Genomic DNA, 15,792 nt, shown 5'->3' on the forward strand with positions numbered 1-15,792 from the left:
TGAGTATGTGTGTGTCTATGTGACTTATGCTTTTCAGATTTATTTAGTTAAAATTCTAGCTAATCAGATTCATTTTGATTGACATGTTACCTGTATTTGGAACACCATAAGCTTTTGATGGTTCCAATTATATACAAAGTGATTAGAGCATAAGACAAATGTTTCCAGATCTTAAATACCATCATTTTCTCTAACCTGACTTGTGTTCCCAGGGTTCTTTCTGTGTAGGATACCCAGTCTATAAGTTTACCAGATGTAAAGTTGGTATATAGAATTACTTCTACTGTTCCTAAAACAGATGATGTGTGTTTTTGCCTTTTAATAAAACTTTTATTTTATTTTTTTCTTCTTTCCCAGCAGACATATGGAGTGATCATTCATTTCAAACAGATCCAGATTTGCCACCTGGATGGAAAAAAATCTGTGATATTGCTGGGATCTATTACTGGCACATACCAACGGGAACAACTCAGTGGGAACGCCCTGTGTCTGTCCCAGCAGATCTTCAGGGTTCTAGAAAAGGGTCCCTTAGTTCTGTAACTCCATCTCCAACTCCAGAGAATGAGGTAAATCTTTTTAATAATTTATCCTATTGGCAATAATACATTACATCTCTTTTAATCAGTTGCTCCTATTAATAAACAGGTCATTGAGGTAAGCTTTAAAGTAAAGATAGTGATCCTTTTGGGGGGGAATGAAATTAATGTCCATTTTCCCTAGTTTTTGTTCTTAATAATTTGTAATCATATGAAACAACCTAATAAATACAATGAGTACAGTAATTATTTTCCTAGAGTATTATTCAACTCTCTTGATACAAACTACATTAAATATTATATATGCCAAATAAAGTTTTTTAGCTAGATATTTTATAATTATTATGACTCTTATCAACCTTTGGTTGATACGGATAATGGTTGGAACCAGTCAATGCAATAACACTTAAAGTTCTTCAGAAGCCTAATTTCAAAATGGTAGAACAGAAAATATTTTGTCAACAATGTTTAGTATCATAACCATTTTGTGTTCAACTTCAGTTTGATCTTTAAGAAAAAAGATAGAAAGATTTTTTAAAAATCTATAAATGATACATACATTAAAAATTACTAAGATATTACTAAGAGAGGCCATGCAGTAGAATCAATAAAGAAATGGTTTTAGAATCAAAAAAGACCTTGAGGACAAATTTCAATTAATTATTTCAAGCACCCTGGACAGCATCCAACACAGAGTAGGTGTTAAGTCAGTGCTTGCAATCACCCAGTCTTTTTACTAGTGTATAAGACTGTCATCCTTCTGAAGGTCTCCAAAAAAAAAGGGTATCTGTTAGTTTCCCTTGGCAACAAGGGAATGACATTTGTATATTAGACATTCTTTTCTTAGTACAAAGTGTATAATCTCTCAGTTGTACCCTAGGTGCTGTTATCCTCATTTTATAGAAGAGGAAACTCATGCTATTTCAAGTCAAGTGACTTACCCAGGGTCACACAGCTGATAAGACCTGATTTGAACTCAGGTATTCCTGACTCCAGGTCCAGTCTCTAGCTGCAAAGGGAAAGTGGAGGGAAATTTAATTTTAAAACAAGACACATTGGTAAAAACACTCCACTCAAAATTTCTATTTGTTTTTTAAACTTAGTGAAATACAAGGTAGAAGGATTTCTTATACTATGTTAGCTCTACATTTCACAATAAGATGGTTATTTTGAAAATGTTGATGATGATTTTTCTACTGAAAATTCAAAAAGCATTTTTGGAAGTTTATAAACTGGACATGAAATGTTTGTTGCTGAAATCTGACATACAATTTCTTCCATAAGCCATTTGTATAAAATGATTCCCTATACTTGGATCTTGAGTTTTGGAAGCAGAGAAGAAAGCAAACCACTTAAAATGTCTTTATCCTTGCTTTTTTTTAACCCTTGCCATTTACTCAATTGTTGATTTTTTTTAAACTTAAAAATGTTTTTTTTAATTTATGAAGTAGAATATTTTGAAGAGAGGGATGATCAGCTTTATGTTATTTAGGGATCAATTGTCTCCATTGTCCTCTACATCTTAACCATTGCTTGGTATTAGTTTACTGTATTATTATTATTATTATTATAGTAATTATAATGATATTCCAGCAGCCTGAAATTGTACCTCAGTGAGTTTCCAAAGTATTTCTTATCTAGGCATTAGGAAATATAAAAGCTATTGATTTTCTACCTTAGAGATGGGTGATACCTTCTGATTTAGCATATGAAATCTCAATATCGCTGTGACTTCCTAAGGACTATTGTGTCATCATTTTTAGAAGATGCATGGCCCAGATGCAAGTGGCCCAGATGGGAGTGACAATTTACTTAGAATTTTTAGAATCTTAGAGCTGGAATGATCTTAGAAAACAACTAATCTAGCTTCCTCACATTTCAGATGAGGATACTAAGCTTTGGAAAATTCTAGCAGCTTACTTAGTTGTATATATCACTTATATAGTTAGTAAAAAGGAGAGATAAGCCTAGAATGCAGGACTCCTGCCTTCTAATTCAAAGTTCATTCTACTACTCAATTAATGCTAATGGCTACCTCTCCTATTGAGAGTAAATTAAAAGGGGTGGCTAGGTGGCATAGTGGATGGAGCACCGCCCCTGGAGTCAGGAGTACCTGGGTTCAAATCCAGTCTCAGATACTTAATAATTACCTAGTGTGTGGCCTTGGGCAAGCCACTTAACCCCATTTGCCTTACAAAAACCTAAAAAAAATTAAATTAAAGGAATTGTTATTCTGTTCATTGGTCAGCTTATTACTGTTTCTCTGAATTATATTTGTATGATCTACTACCCTGTTCCATGTTTACCCAGTAAGCAATCTCAAAAGTTATCAGAGAGGAAGTAGATCAGCATGAGTGAAATGTCCCATTGAATTCTTTCTCTAGTGTGGATATTTATAACGGCTGAGCTTTATGCCATGGAGACTGTGAGCAGGGTACTTTCAAGTCTTAGCAGAGTCTTGAGCCCTAGTAGTAAGAGGAAAGAGAGAGACTTTTGAGTCATAAACATTTATCAAATCTATTTACCAGGTTAGTGCAACAACCTTTTTCTTTTTTTTTAATTCACATTCCTGAATTGTGCTAGTAGAGACTATATTTGGTTCATGGAAATCTCTTCTTAGACTCCAAAAGAAAAAAAATATTAACCTAGGGTTCCTTATAGCATTATCTGTGCCAGTAGATAGGAATCCAGTATGTGGACATACTTTACTATAGGACTGATTCTTTAGTGATTAATATTATAGAAAGATTCTGGTAAATGTCTCTATGTGTACACATGTGTAAATATATGCGTATGTATGTATATATAAATATGGAGGAGGCCCTTATATGCAAAGTACTATTCTAAAAGTCATAAATTATATTACTAGGTAGTTAGATGGTACAGTAGATAGAGAACTGGATTGGGAGTCAAGAAAACCTGGATTCAAATTCAGCCTCATATACTACCTAGCTAGGTGATCATAATATCTATTCCTGTTCTGGGAATCAAATAAAGTAATATTTGTAATATTTAGCACAGTGCTTAATAAATGGTTTTTTCCTTTCCCCTCCACCTTTTAGGCGAGACACTTTGAAATCATTTCTAATGTTTCACATGTTTTCCACTCTCAACCACTCTTAGAACTAAGAGCAGTTGCTCTTCAAATTCTGCCTCTGACATTGTCTGTATGTCCTTGGACAAGTCCCTTAACCTCCCTAAAATTTTTTTTTGTTTCTAAACTTTCCTTTCTCCATTCTATCTTTTTCCCTCTTGATTTTTATACTAGTCTTTGAAATGATTATTAGTAGATTCATTTTTAGGTACAGTTAATCATTTGGCATCTTCTTTCATCAATTAGCTTAAGTCACTGACATATTTTTCATATTTAAAAAGTGGATAATATTTTTAATATTTTCATAAAGAGTATTAATTTTGAAAATGTTCAGGTAATAATTAGCAAACATTTGAATGTCTGTATATCAGTAAATATTTCTTAATTAGGTTATAACATTTTAGATATTTTCTCTTTTTTTGAATTGCTTCTTCCTTTATCTCCCTTCTTTTTTAGAAAGATCAATTATAGCAAATAAATATAGTAATATTAATTTTTCCATGCTTTAAAATGGGTACATAAGCAACAATTAAAATTATTTTATTTAAAAAATGTTTGTTGAATTGAATAGCACAAATTTGATAATTTAAGATTTATGTCCCATATAATCCTGAATTTATGTTTGCTTCAGATTAAGGAACATTGCTTTTAATGGTTTAACTTTTAACACCTTTTTAAATACTTACATAACTTGTTATAGCCTTGAAAATTTATTATCATATTTATTTTTAACATGTCAAAGAAAAAAATTCCCTTTTCATTTTAATAAAACTTTATCTGAAAGACTCAATTGATTATTGAGCACCCAGTAGGGTAGATTTTATTTTTGACAAATTTAGTTCTATGTATTTTAAAAGTGTAAAAATTTAATCAAAATATCCAGAAAAGTCTTATTATTTTCTATTTTTTGTTAAGTCTTGAGGAAAACTTCTTGAGTATTTGTTCAGTTTAGTGAAAGGCAAAAACATTGGGTAGTTCTGAGATTTGGGAAGGAAGGAGTTGTTTGGATTGAAGCAGCTGTTGCAACAGTTCTCCTGACAAACCATTGCTTCTTGCTTTGTACTGTGCTCTAAGGAAATAATTTCATAGCCAAAAAATGTTTTAAATCATAAGAGCCTGTTGTATTGCATGAGGATAGTGCTTTTTATCAGCTGAAGGAAGCTGTGTGACATTATTTACAGCTATTTTTGTTGTACTGAGTTGCAGTAAGAAGTCTTGTTTGTGCTCCTTACTAATCACCTTTTCCCCTTCATTGTCTTTTTTCTTCTGTTAATGTGAAAATAAGTTGACTTCAATATTCTGTTTTTTTCTTGAATGTTACCATATTTCCTTACAGCATCTTTTAAAAGGCTCATCATTAATGCCTACCCTATTCCCCAATTAAAATTCTGTTTTATAAAGAATAAGGTTGATGGAGGCTTAGATGGTATAGCATTTATACTTGGAAACATTGATTGTGTTTGATTTTGAAATCACATTTAGAAAATATCTTCATTGTCTGTTTCTAATACATGTGAACTTCTTCCTTGTTCCAATCATTTGTTTTGGTAAGTAGTTGTAGAATCATTTTCCCTCCTGCCCCTCCTCTACCATTCTAGTTGAATTCCTCTCCAGCTGCCATTCTAGAATTGACTAACTAGTTAAAGTTATAGTTGATCTGTTCCCTAACTCATCCCGTGAATATCAATGCTAACAACAGTGTCTTGTGTTTTTTTGTTCTTTTTTTAATTTTATTTTATCAATGTGCTTCTTCCTATGTGAATAATTACATGTCTAGAAACAGCCATGGAGTGATTTTGCTGTTCTGAATGGGGGAAAGATTAATAGTGACATTTGGAAGGCAAGTATATTGTCAGATTTTAGAACATTTACTACTGTATATTTTTTCCTTTTTTTTTTTGCATGGCTGTGGCTGTATATTTTTCTTCTTCATGAATACCATTCATATCACAGGGATAGAATGATTGGGGTTCTTACTAGGGATTTTCAGCTCACAAACATATTGCCTTTGTCTGATTTTTTTCCTCTTTGAATGAAGTCAGTTGGAATTCCACAGGGTAAATGTGTTATAAGAACGAAGTGCTTGCACTGAATGACCATCTAATAGTCTGACTAGCCTCTGCATGCCTTTGCCTACCTTAGCTCAGCATATACTATATGCTTCTATGCAGGGATGATGGTTGTTCCATCTGACATTAGAGGTATTTATAATGGAAAGAGCAAGTAATTCTATAATAATAAATTCCAGCTTTTTCTCCTAGGATTTGCATGCAGCCACAGTTAATCCAGATCCCAGTTTAAAAGAGTTTGAAGGAGCAACCTTACGCTATGCATCTTTGAAACTCAGGTAGGGTAGCAGATGGTTCTACTTGAACCAAGTTTTAACTGTGACTGTAGCTAGAACTTATAGTGGTAAACCCAATGTGCTTTTTCCCACCCCTTTATAGACATGCCCCTCAAGCTGATGATGATGATTCATGTAGTATCAACAGTGACCCAGAAGCCAAGGTGAGTAGAAAAACCTACTTGCATCAGAATTTCTGTATTCTGAATTGTAGATTCCTCTTTCAACTATATTTTATAGTGGTGATGGTTTCCTATCAGCTGTATGAAGTACACACAGTTGCAATGTAGTAACTGTAGATTCTTTATATTCCAAAGTTCCTTCCTAAAATGTGACTGTTTCTTTTCAATATACCTTTCATGTCTATGTTCTTCTTGCATGACCACATTGGGAATGGCAGCATCTCACTAGGCAGTGCGGATTCATAGAACTTTCAAAGGCCAACTAGGTCAGTACCTCTCCAGCTTGCAGTCCCAGGAGTCATTCATGTTTTCCTTGATGGGGTCCTAAGCTTGTGAGAAGGAAGCTTTAAGGAATGGTCTTGTCTGCCTCTGAAAAGTGCCTTTTGAGCACCAAAGTTGTCTGGGGTTGTTCAGTCATGTCCCTCTCTTTGTGACCCCATTTGGGGTTTTCTTGGTAAAGATACTGGAGTAGTTTGTCATTTCTTTCTCCAAATCATTTTATAGATGAGGAAACTGAGGCAAACAGGTTCATGTAACTTGCCCAGGGTCCTAGAGTTGGGAAGTGTCTAAGGCTGGGTTTGAGCTCATGAAGATGAGTCTTCCCTGACGACAGGGCCAGTCCTCTCCCCCACTACACCATCCTGCTGCCTGTTGAGCATTACTAGTCTTACTCAATGGAGCCAGCAAAACTAGTCCATCTTCCTAAAACCCTTAAACATCCATCATGTCTTCTCTAAGTTCTGCAGACTAACCTTCCTTAGTTTCTTCAACTGCTCCTCACGATTGAAACCCAATTTGGTTATATGGCTTATCACTATCCTTACGAGAACAGGTGCTTAGACTGGAGAACAATATTCCAGATTGGAGTCTGATTGTAGCAGAGTATCTTGGCTATTACTGCCTGTGTTATCATAATGCTTCTTAATGTTCCTTTTGATTACATTTATTTTTTTAGGCTGTCTTATCATGCTATTAACTCCTGATGAGTTAGAATGTTCACTAAAATAAATTTTATTCAGAAGAGCAGTCCTTTAACCACTCCCGCTCCACCACCAATGCTTACAAGTATTCATCCCGCTGCTTTAGTGGGATTTCCATAATAGAAGAATTAAAAAATGATTGTCCTAATAACCTTTTAAAAACTTTTTTTAGCTTGACTAATTATCTTACTTTCTTAATGAAGAAGGCAAGAAGGGCCTTCTGACAAATGTAGATGAGTACTCTTTGAGTCAGAGAATGGGATCTTTTTGAGGGGATTGGAGTTGATTATACTCATGAGATTTTAAAATAGCTATCATCTTTTCTTTTCCCATCCCTCCTATTATATCTTCTTTCTTCCTTTCCATAAGGAAGGACAAATGGATTAAATGCCTACAGGCTGCTTTGCAAATATTATTTCATATGATCCTCACAACTTGGATGACAGTTGCTATTATTATCTTTTTATTTACTATTATTATTATCTTCATTTTATAGTTGAGGACATGGAGGCTTACTTACAGCTAATAAGTGTCTGAGGAAGGATTTGAGGTTAAATGTGACTCCATGCCACTGGGCTGCCATGTGGTTGCCTCTTAAGTTAAAGACAACTGGCCTAGATTTCAGATGAGAATGCTGCCAATATATAGATTATCTTACACACACACACACACACACACACACACCTCAATTCCTGCATCAATAGCATCTTCATGTACAAAGAAGCTGAAAGCAATAGATTGAGTGGAGAACACTGGGATGTGTATTACCCTTTCTTATCCCCTTTAGATTACTGATTTAAATCAGAATTTATTGTTCTTCCTGGGATTCTGGTAAGAAAAATATGAGCACAATCTCTCCTGTTGACCACAATGAAATTTCTAGCAGAGCTAAGGGAGCTACTCCTCTAAGACTGGTGGTACTCAGAATAAGTCCTTGCACTTCTACAAACATGCTAGACTTTAAAAGAGAAAACTGATGGCAAGGAAGCTATGCATAATCCATAAAGGGTCTGGGTGAATCATTTGTTTTGCTACCAGGTGTTTTACAAGGACCATCAGCTAAAGCTGCAAGAGGAAGGACTTGCAGCAGAATCTATCTGTGCCAGAGAAATCAGTTTAAAAAAAATGCAAAAATAACAATGGGCAAGCATGAGGGATTCTAGGAGTTAGAGGGGTAACAGGACCAGGAGGAGCAATGGAAATATCATCTAAGCTCTGTGCAGTTGGGATGTACCATCTTGCTATCCTTAGCCATTTGAGAACTAACTTAGTTTTAGCAAACTAATGAAATGAGGAATAGAATCTTACATAAAATCATTTGCGTTTAACAGATTAGAACCAAACAAATTAGTAGCAAAGATGTGTTTGTGAAATGTGATTGCTTTGTTCCTTTTTTTTACTTTGTTTTCTTTTGTGTTGCTGTTGTCATCAAATATATTTATGGTTCTGATGTTCTTGATTAACATCAATTCACATGATTTTTAACAGTTCTTTATGTTTATGATTTTCCCCCAAAGCACCATAATATTTTTCCTTATTAATATGCTATTCTTTATACAGTCATTCTCCTGCCATGGAACACAGGCATCAATAATGATTTTACTGAGTGCCTTTCTGTAGGCTAAGTACAGTGCCAGGAGCTGGAGAGGTGATAATGTTTGTTCTTCATTCTTGAAGAAGACCATGATATCAGGGAGGTGATGCCATGACAAGCACATGAATTGGATTTGAGTGAGGGGATGCTCTGCCTAGTCACCAGTTTCACTTTCTCCTCTAGAGCCATCTGGGTCCAGTGACCAGATATGAATTAGATGACCTTGCAGATGCCCCTGGATGGATGCAAGGCAATCAGGGTGAAGTGACTTACCTAAGGCCACACAACTGGAGAGAAAAAGATGAACAATTGTGTATCCCTGCCCTGAAGGACTTTTCCTTACTCTAAAGCTGATAAAGTAGACTGAAATTACTCTAATGAGATTAACTTTATGGCCACAAATCACTTTGGCTCTCATTGATTGGCCAGCACTAGGTCCCAGACCACTTCCCAGTTGGTTATTGTTTGGGTCCTGATTAGCTCTAAGTGAATATAATTAGCAATTGTTTATATTTGGACTAGAAATTCTGAGGATCTTCCCTACTGAGGTTGATTTTTTTTTAACCTTTCTTTGCCTCATTTCTTTCTTACCCACCTTAATCACTGAATGTGTATTGCCCCAGTCAAGCAGACTTGTTAAAGACCCTAGCTAAAAAAGGCCAAGGTGTATACAGAGCTATCTCCAGTCATCCTGATCCATATCTGGCCATTGGACCCAGCTGGCTCCAGAGCAGAAAGGGAAGCTGGTGAGGTTAAGCAGCTCTTCCTCCCTTAAATCTAATTCACTAACATGTCATGGCATCAGATCCCCTGTTGTCATGGTCCTCTTCAAGAATGAAGGACAAAAACGAAGTGGAGATTAACTAGAAAATAGTAGTGACAGAGTTGACTGAGGAATAGGAAAATCATTTCTAGTTCAAGAAATCAGGGAATGGCTTCCTGGGGCAGGTGGGAACCTGCTCTGGATCCTGAAGGAACAAACTCGACAGTCAAGGAGGCTCCTCTTCATTCACCAGTTGGTAGTATAGAGAGTGATGGGCCTAAAGCTAGAAAGATCTGAATTCAAATTTATCCTTAGACACTTAATAGCCATATGACTAGACAAGTCCCTTAAACCTTTGAAAAATAGTACCTGCTTCCAGGAGACATACTCAGAAAACTATACGTTAACATGTTCTATTAGATTTTTATTTATTTTGTTAAATACTTTCCAATTACATTTTCATCTGCCTTATTAGCCCTTGGAAGGAGTGTTTTGAGAAGCTTGTTTGATACCTCTGCCCTAAACCAATTTCTGCTTGGGATCAAGAAGAGTTCGAATCTAGACTCAGATACTTTCTTGCTTTGTGATCCTGGGCAAGTCACATAATCCTGATTCCCCGCATCCAGGGTGATCTCCAGTGTTGATGGCTCTGGAGGAGAAAGTGAGGCTGGTGACTTAGCACAGCTGTCCCCTCACTCAAATCCAATAAACTTGCTTGTCATGGCATCACCTCCCTGAGGATATGGTCCTCTTCCAGAACAAAGAACAAATATCACCAAGTCAATCCCATGAAATTTCTGGGAATCTGATCACTATGAGCAAGGCCTAAAGACTGAAGATTAGATATTTCTTCACTATACCTTTCCTATTGGCAGTGCCCTACACCCAAGTCCTTGTTGCCTTTACCTGCCTGATTCTGATAGCAGGTCCCACCTGGTCTCATTATTCGCCCTTCTTTCTCCTTAAATTGGCTTCAACCCCACTCTCTATACCCAATTAGTCAAATCATCCAACATTTCTTAAATATTGACTAGGTGTTGAATATAGGATATACAAAGAAAGGGAAAACTGACAGTTCATAGAGGATACTGAAGATCCATTCCAGGAGGATCTGAAAGGAAACCTCAGCTCTAAGCCACCATCCCATAAATAACTCTTGGACATTCCCTCCTCACTTCCTTTGTTTATGCACTTTCTCTTGCTGGAATGTCCTCTTCAGCTTGCCTTGTAGATGTTTGATTATGGATTCAGAGTTAAGGAAGCTTCAGGGTCATTTAATCCAAAGATATCAAACTCATATAGAAGTGGAGACCACTATACTATAGCTAAGCATCCTCAAGAGACTATATATGGATTTAGAAAAAAACACATGTTTATGTTTCTTTTTAAAATTAGTGCAGGGGGCGGCTAGGTGGCTCAGTGGATCGAACACTGGCCTTGGAGTCAGGAGGACCTGAGTTCAAATACAGCCTCAGACACTTAATAATTACCTAGCTGTGTGGCCTTGGGCAAGCCACTTAACCCCATTGCCTTGCAAAAACTAACTTAATTAATTAATAAAATAAAATTAGTGCATTTCTACATTCAGTTCAGATCAGAACCACATCTGGTTCGGACCACATTTGTGGACCATGAACCATACACAGGATATCTGGTCTAGTCCCTCTTCCTAATTTTACAGTGGAGGAAACTGAGGCCTAAAGAGATTAAGTGATTTCTCAGAGGTTACAAAAGTTATATGTTTAGGATTTAAATCCATGTCTTCTGAATCCAAATGGATCATGCTTCCCCTTTTACACAAAAACAGGTCAGTCTTACACCCCCCCCACTGCCTTGCCCTCTCAGCTCCTCACTTGAATCTGATTTTTTTTGTGTGTCTGTTGACCTTTTTTTCCTATGCTTTCTAAATGTGCCCAACCCAAAATGTAAAACAACTTGTCTTTTGCCTTCCAAAAGAAAACCATTTTTAAAATTTCATTTGAATGACCCAAATAAATCTGTGTGGGCAGGGACTGTGTCATTTCCTAATTTAGTCCTGTATGGTATACATTTTGAACAAGGATTAATCTTTTGCTACACCTAGCACAGCCTGGGTTGGTGTCTGATGAGTGTGAGTATTGTTAAAAATAACAGTCACTGTTAGGAAAATAGCTACGTTAAACCTGTGAAAACCTATATGCTTAAAAATATTAGATATGTAACCCCAAGGATTTTCCTCTTAATTTTGTTGTGTCAACCAACAGCTTGGCAGAACTCTGCCTGTAGTAGGCTCCTAATAAATGTTTGTTGAATTGAATAGATTTTATTCAGAAATTGATTGATACAGTTGAAATTTCACATTTTCTGTCAAGGAAATAGCCTGCCACCTTGTGGACAATTTTGAAAATTATATTCAAAAAGAAATGTATTAGAGGTGTGTTATTTTTATTTTATCTAGAGGAATAGGAGAGACCACACTTGTGATTCAATTGACTGGGAATTCCTTTCACCTATGCTGATTTGTATGTCACTCATGTGTAGCTTATAGTTTGGGAGAATTGCATAAGAGATTAAGAGACTTTTTCATAGGTTTTTAGCTTGTATTTTTCAGAATCAGAACTTGGACTCAGGTCTTTCTGACTCCAAGGTTTACCTTCTCTCCTACTACATCCTTTTATATCTGTCTCTCTCTCTCTCTCTCTCTCTCTCTCTCTCTCTCTCTCCCTCTCTCTCTCTCCTTAATGTTGTAATAAATTTTATTTGAAAATTTTGAAGAGAAGCTGGAAGGATGTAACAAAACAAAACCAAATTAAAAAACCATACAGAAACTGAATGGACTTTTACTTTTGCTTTAATTTTTATTTTAAGGCAATGGGGTCAAGTGACTTGCCCAGAGTCATATAGCTAGGCAAGTATTAAGTGTCTGAGGTTGGATTTGAATTCAGGTCCTCCTGACTCCAGACTAGTGCTCTATCTAGTACACCACCTAGCTGCCCCCTACATTTATTTTTTAAAACTTTCTCTTATCTTTTTCTTTCCTGTTTTGTGGTCTTCTTTCTTTTCTCTTAATCCTAATTCCTCATACAGGAAATAACTAATCTGTAAACTTGTTAAACACAAAAAATGTATGTACAATATTCACCAAACTGCTGCTGAGGGAAGGGGGTGGGTGGGAAGGGAGAGTGGAAGGAAATTATGTCACTTAAAATATGCATATGCATATGCATATGGATGAATGTTGAAAAACTTTCATATCATGTAGTTGGAAAAATAAAATATCAATTGGGGAAAATAAAGAAGGAATGTTATAAGAAATAAATCAGGCATGACCTGTCTTAGATTCCTTGCTATCTTGGGGAGGAGAGGAAAGGAGGAAGAAAAATTTTTTAAAATAATGTTGAAAATTATCTATACATGTAATTGCAAAAAAATACTATTAAAAACAAGTAAACAAAAAGAAATATACTAGATAGATAGGAAATCTAAAGTCTCTCTTTTGCTGAGAGGTTGAGAAATTGCAGCATTATGATGTTGGGAACAAGAATACTAAAATTTGAGTTAAAAGATCTAGGTTTGAGATTCTGGCTCTTGACAGTTGCAAGCTATGTGACTTATGTAAAGTTGTTTGAGTCTCAATTTCCTCATCTGTAAAATGGGGACAATAAAATCTGCCCAACCATCTTCAAAGGATTCTTAGTGTGAGATGAGATAATGACTAAAAATGTTTTATAAACTTTAAAATCCCATAGAAATATCAGGAATCTTTATTCTTATTAGTAGTAACCTGATCCCTTATACTAGGTACATCAACCTAAAGCTATTCATGAAAACATTTCTTGGTGAATCTTTAAGAGTGAACAATAACATCTAATAGTCCACTTTCAGCACTAGATTTTGAAGAAGTCCCAGAGAGTATGTTAAGTATTTGAAAGTCTCCACGGTGAGCAATGTTCAAATCACAGGCTAGTGGGAGGTGATATGGGTCAGCATTAGAATGCCTACAGAGGTTAACTATAAAGGATATCTAGTCCATTGTCTCTTCCAAATAATTGACCCAAACCCCCTGTGAAAGTCACTTAATCTCTCTAGGCCTCAGTTTCCTCATCTATAAGATGAAGGGGTTAAACTCCATGGTCTTTAAGGTCCTTCCAGCTCTAAATCTATGAACCTCTAGCCCTATGTCTAAATTGAGACAGTCCTTCATTCAGAACCCAAGGCTGACACTCAAAGTTGTCTGGATGTCTGATAACGTCAATTCAAAGTCTGTCACTCTGCCATTGTTCACAGGTGGCCTTGGACTAAAGGTTCCATTGCATGCATAGTACTCTTTTTTGTCAATGAATGTAGTTTACATTTAAAGGAGTACAGTGGTTAGTGTCCAGGCTTGGAGTCAGGAGGGCTGATCTTCCTAAGTTCAAATCTGACCTCATTACTTAGTAGTTCTATGACCCTGGGTCAGTCACTTCACCTTGTTTACCTCAGTTTTCTATTCTATAAAATGAGCTAGAGAAGGAAATGGCAAACCAATCGAGTATCTTTGCCAAGAAAACCCCAAAAGAGGTCACAAAGAGTCGGACACAACTGAAAAATGATTCAACAACAAAAAGATGGAGGTTCATGAGAAATGAATCTTGGCAACCTGCTACAGTCTACATTGAAAGAGGGTCTCAATTCTAAAGGACTTGTGATAGCATATAATCATCCACAATCAGAGAAAGAACTAGGGAGTATGAATACAGATGAAAGCTACTATTTTTCCATTTTTTATAATTTGTTTTATAATTTTTGTTCTGATTCTTCTTTCACAACATGACTAATATTGAAATATGTTCAGCATAGTTATACATGTATAGCCTACATCAGATTATACACTATCAAGGGAAAGGGGGGAGAGAGGGAGAAAAATGTGAAATTCAAAATCTTTCAAAAAATGAATGTTGAAAGCTATCTTTGCATGTAGTTGAAAAAATAAATGAATAATTTTATATTAAAAAAAAAGAAGAAGAAGGTGCAGCTAGGTGACATAGTGGATAGAGCACCAGCTCTGGAGTCAGGAGAACTTGAATTCAAATCTGATCTCTGACACTTAATACTTATTTATCTGTATGACTTAGGGCAAATCACTTAACCCCATTGCCTTGCCCACAGAAAAAGAAGAAGAAGAACAGTCTCTTCCCAGTCTTTTCCAAAGCAGTTGAGTTATTATTTGCCAAAATAAATGTAACTTCTTCTAGCAAAGGGTTGTGTTTGTGTATGTGAAATGAGCCAGAACAGCAAAGGGTACTAGTATTCTAGATAAGTGGAGGAGTTAAAGAGGGAAAGGGAGTCCTGGTCCAAGCAGTAAATCTATGCTCTTGTAGTTACTATTTATTTTGATCTGGGTATTATAAGTATTTGCTTGTTTATGTTGAGGTAGGAGACACTGACTAGCCTTAAAATCAGGAAAACCATGAGTTCAGTTCTCACTTCTGACACAGACCCTTGTGACCTAGTCTTGTCACAATTTCTTTGGGCCCCAGACAACTTTGAAAGACTATAAGTAGCACAGTGGATTCTATGATAGACATCTAGTCAGCATCTATATGTCAGAGCAAAGAAGGGAAGAAGGGAGGAAGAAAGGAAGGAGAGGGAAAAGGGAAAGGAAAGGGAGAAAGGAAGGTTTTCTTTAAAAAAGCTTTTAAAAAAGACAACTCTATTCCATATAAAATGTGATATCTGTATTCAATATGCTAAACAATAGATTTATATTGATCATATCGTAAGAGAAGAATCGAATTCAAATGGAAGAACATATTAGAGAGAAAAAATGATACAATACATAATACAACTTTTAAAAATTGAAGATTATTAGCTTTGTTCTTCATTTAAATTCCACAGTTCCTTCTCTGGATATGGATGGTATTTTCTATCACAAGTCTTTTAAAAATATCTTTGATTATTTTACAGCAGAAATGAATAAGTCCATCATGGTTGATCATCATCCCATGTTGTTGTTAAGGTGTATTAATGTTCTTCTGATTCTGCTCATTTCATTCGGCACCAATCCATGCAAATCTTTCCAGGCTTTTCTGAAATCCCATCCTTCATGATTTCTTATAGAACAATAGTGTTCCATCACATAGATGTTCCACAATTTGTTCAGTCATTCCTACACAACTTTTCAGGAAGACATTTCTTATATAAAATAAGATATACATTCATTAGTATCATAAGTATCTTAATGTGGATGCTATAATAATGCATCACTTTAAAATAATTATCAAGAGCACCCTTGTTAATCATTTCTGTTAAAGGAAGAGGGGAAAAAACCCTCAGCTCTG

The 15,792-nt window shown here is 35.7% G+C and overlaps 1 protein-coding gene across 14 annotated transcripts in view; it reads left to right on the forward strand.

Moving 5' to 3' along the window:
• Window positions 1-15,792, forward strand: part of APBB2 (amyloid beta precursor protein binding family B member 2) — a 419,679-nt gene that overhangs the window by 269,807 nt on the left and 134,080 nt on the right. For 10 of the 14 annotated variants that reach the window (XM_074229546.1, XM_074229547.1, XM_074229545.1 and 7 more), the window contains 4 exons: window positions 358-566; window positions 5,408-5,470; window positions 5,892-5,977; window positions 6,078-6,138. In XM_074229546.1, coding sequence (XP_074085647.1) covers window positions 358-566; window positions 5,408-5,470; window positions 5,892-5,977; window positions 6,078-6,138 — 419 coding nt within the window. The remainder of the gene's footprint in view (window positions 1-357; window positions 567-5,407; window positions 5,471-5,891; window positions 5,978-6,077; window positions 6,139-15,792) is intronic. The other 4 variants (XM_074229552.1, XM_074229555.1, XM_074229556.1 and 1 more) reach the window with 4 other exon arrangements.

Source organism: Macrotis lagotis, chromosome 3 (genome assembly GCF_037893015.1).
Source record: "Macrotis lagotis isolate mMagLag1 chromosome 3, bilby.v1.9.chrom.fasta, whole genome shotgun sequence".
Classification (NCBI taxonomy): Eukaryota; Metazoa; Chordata; class Mammalia; order Peramelemorphia; family Peramelidae; genus Macrotis; species Macrotis lagotis.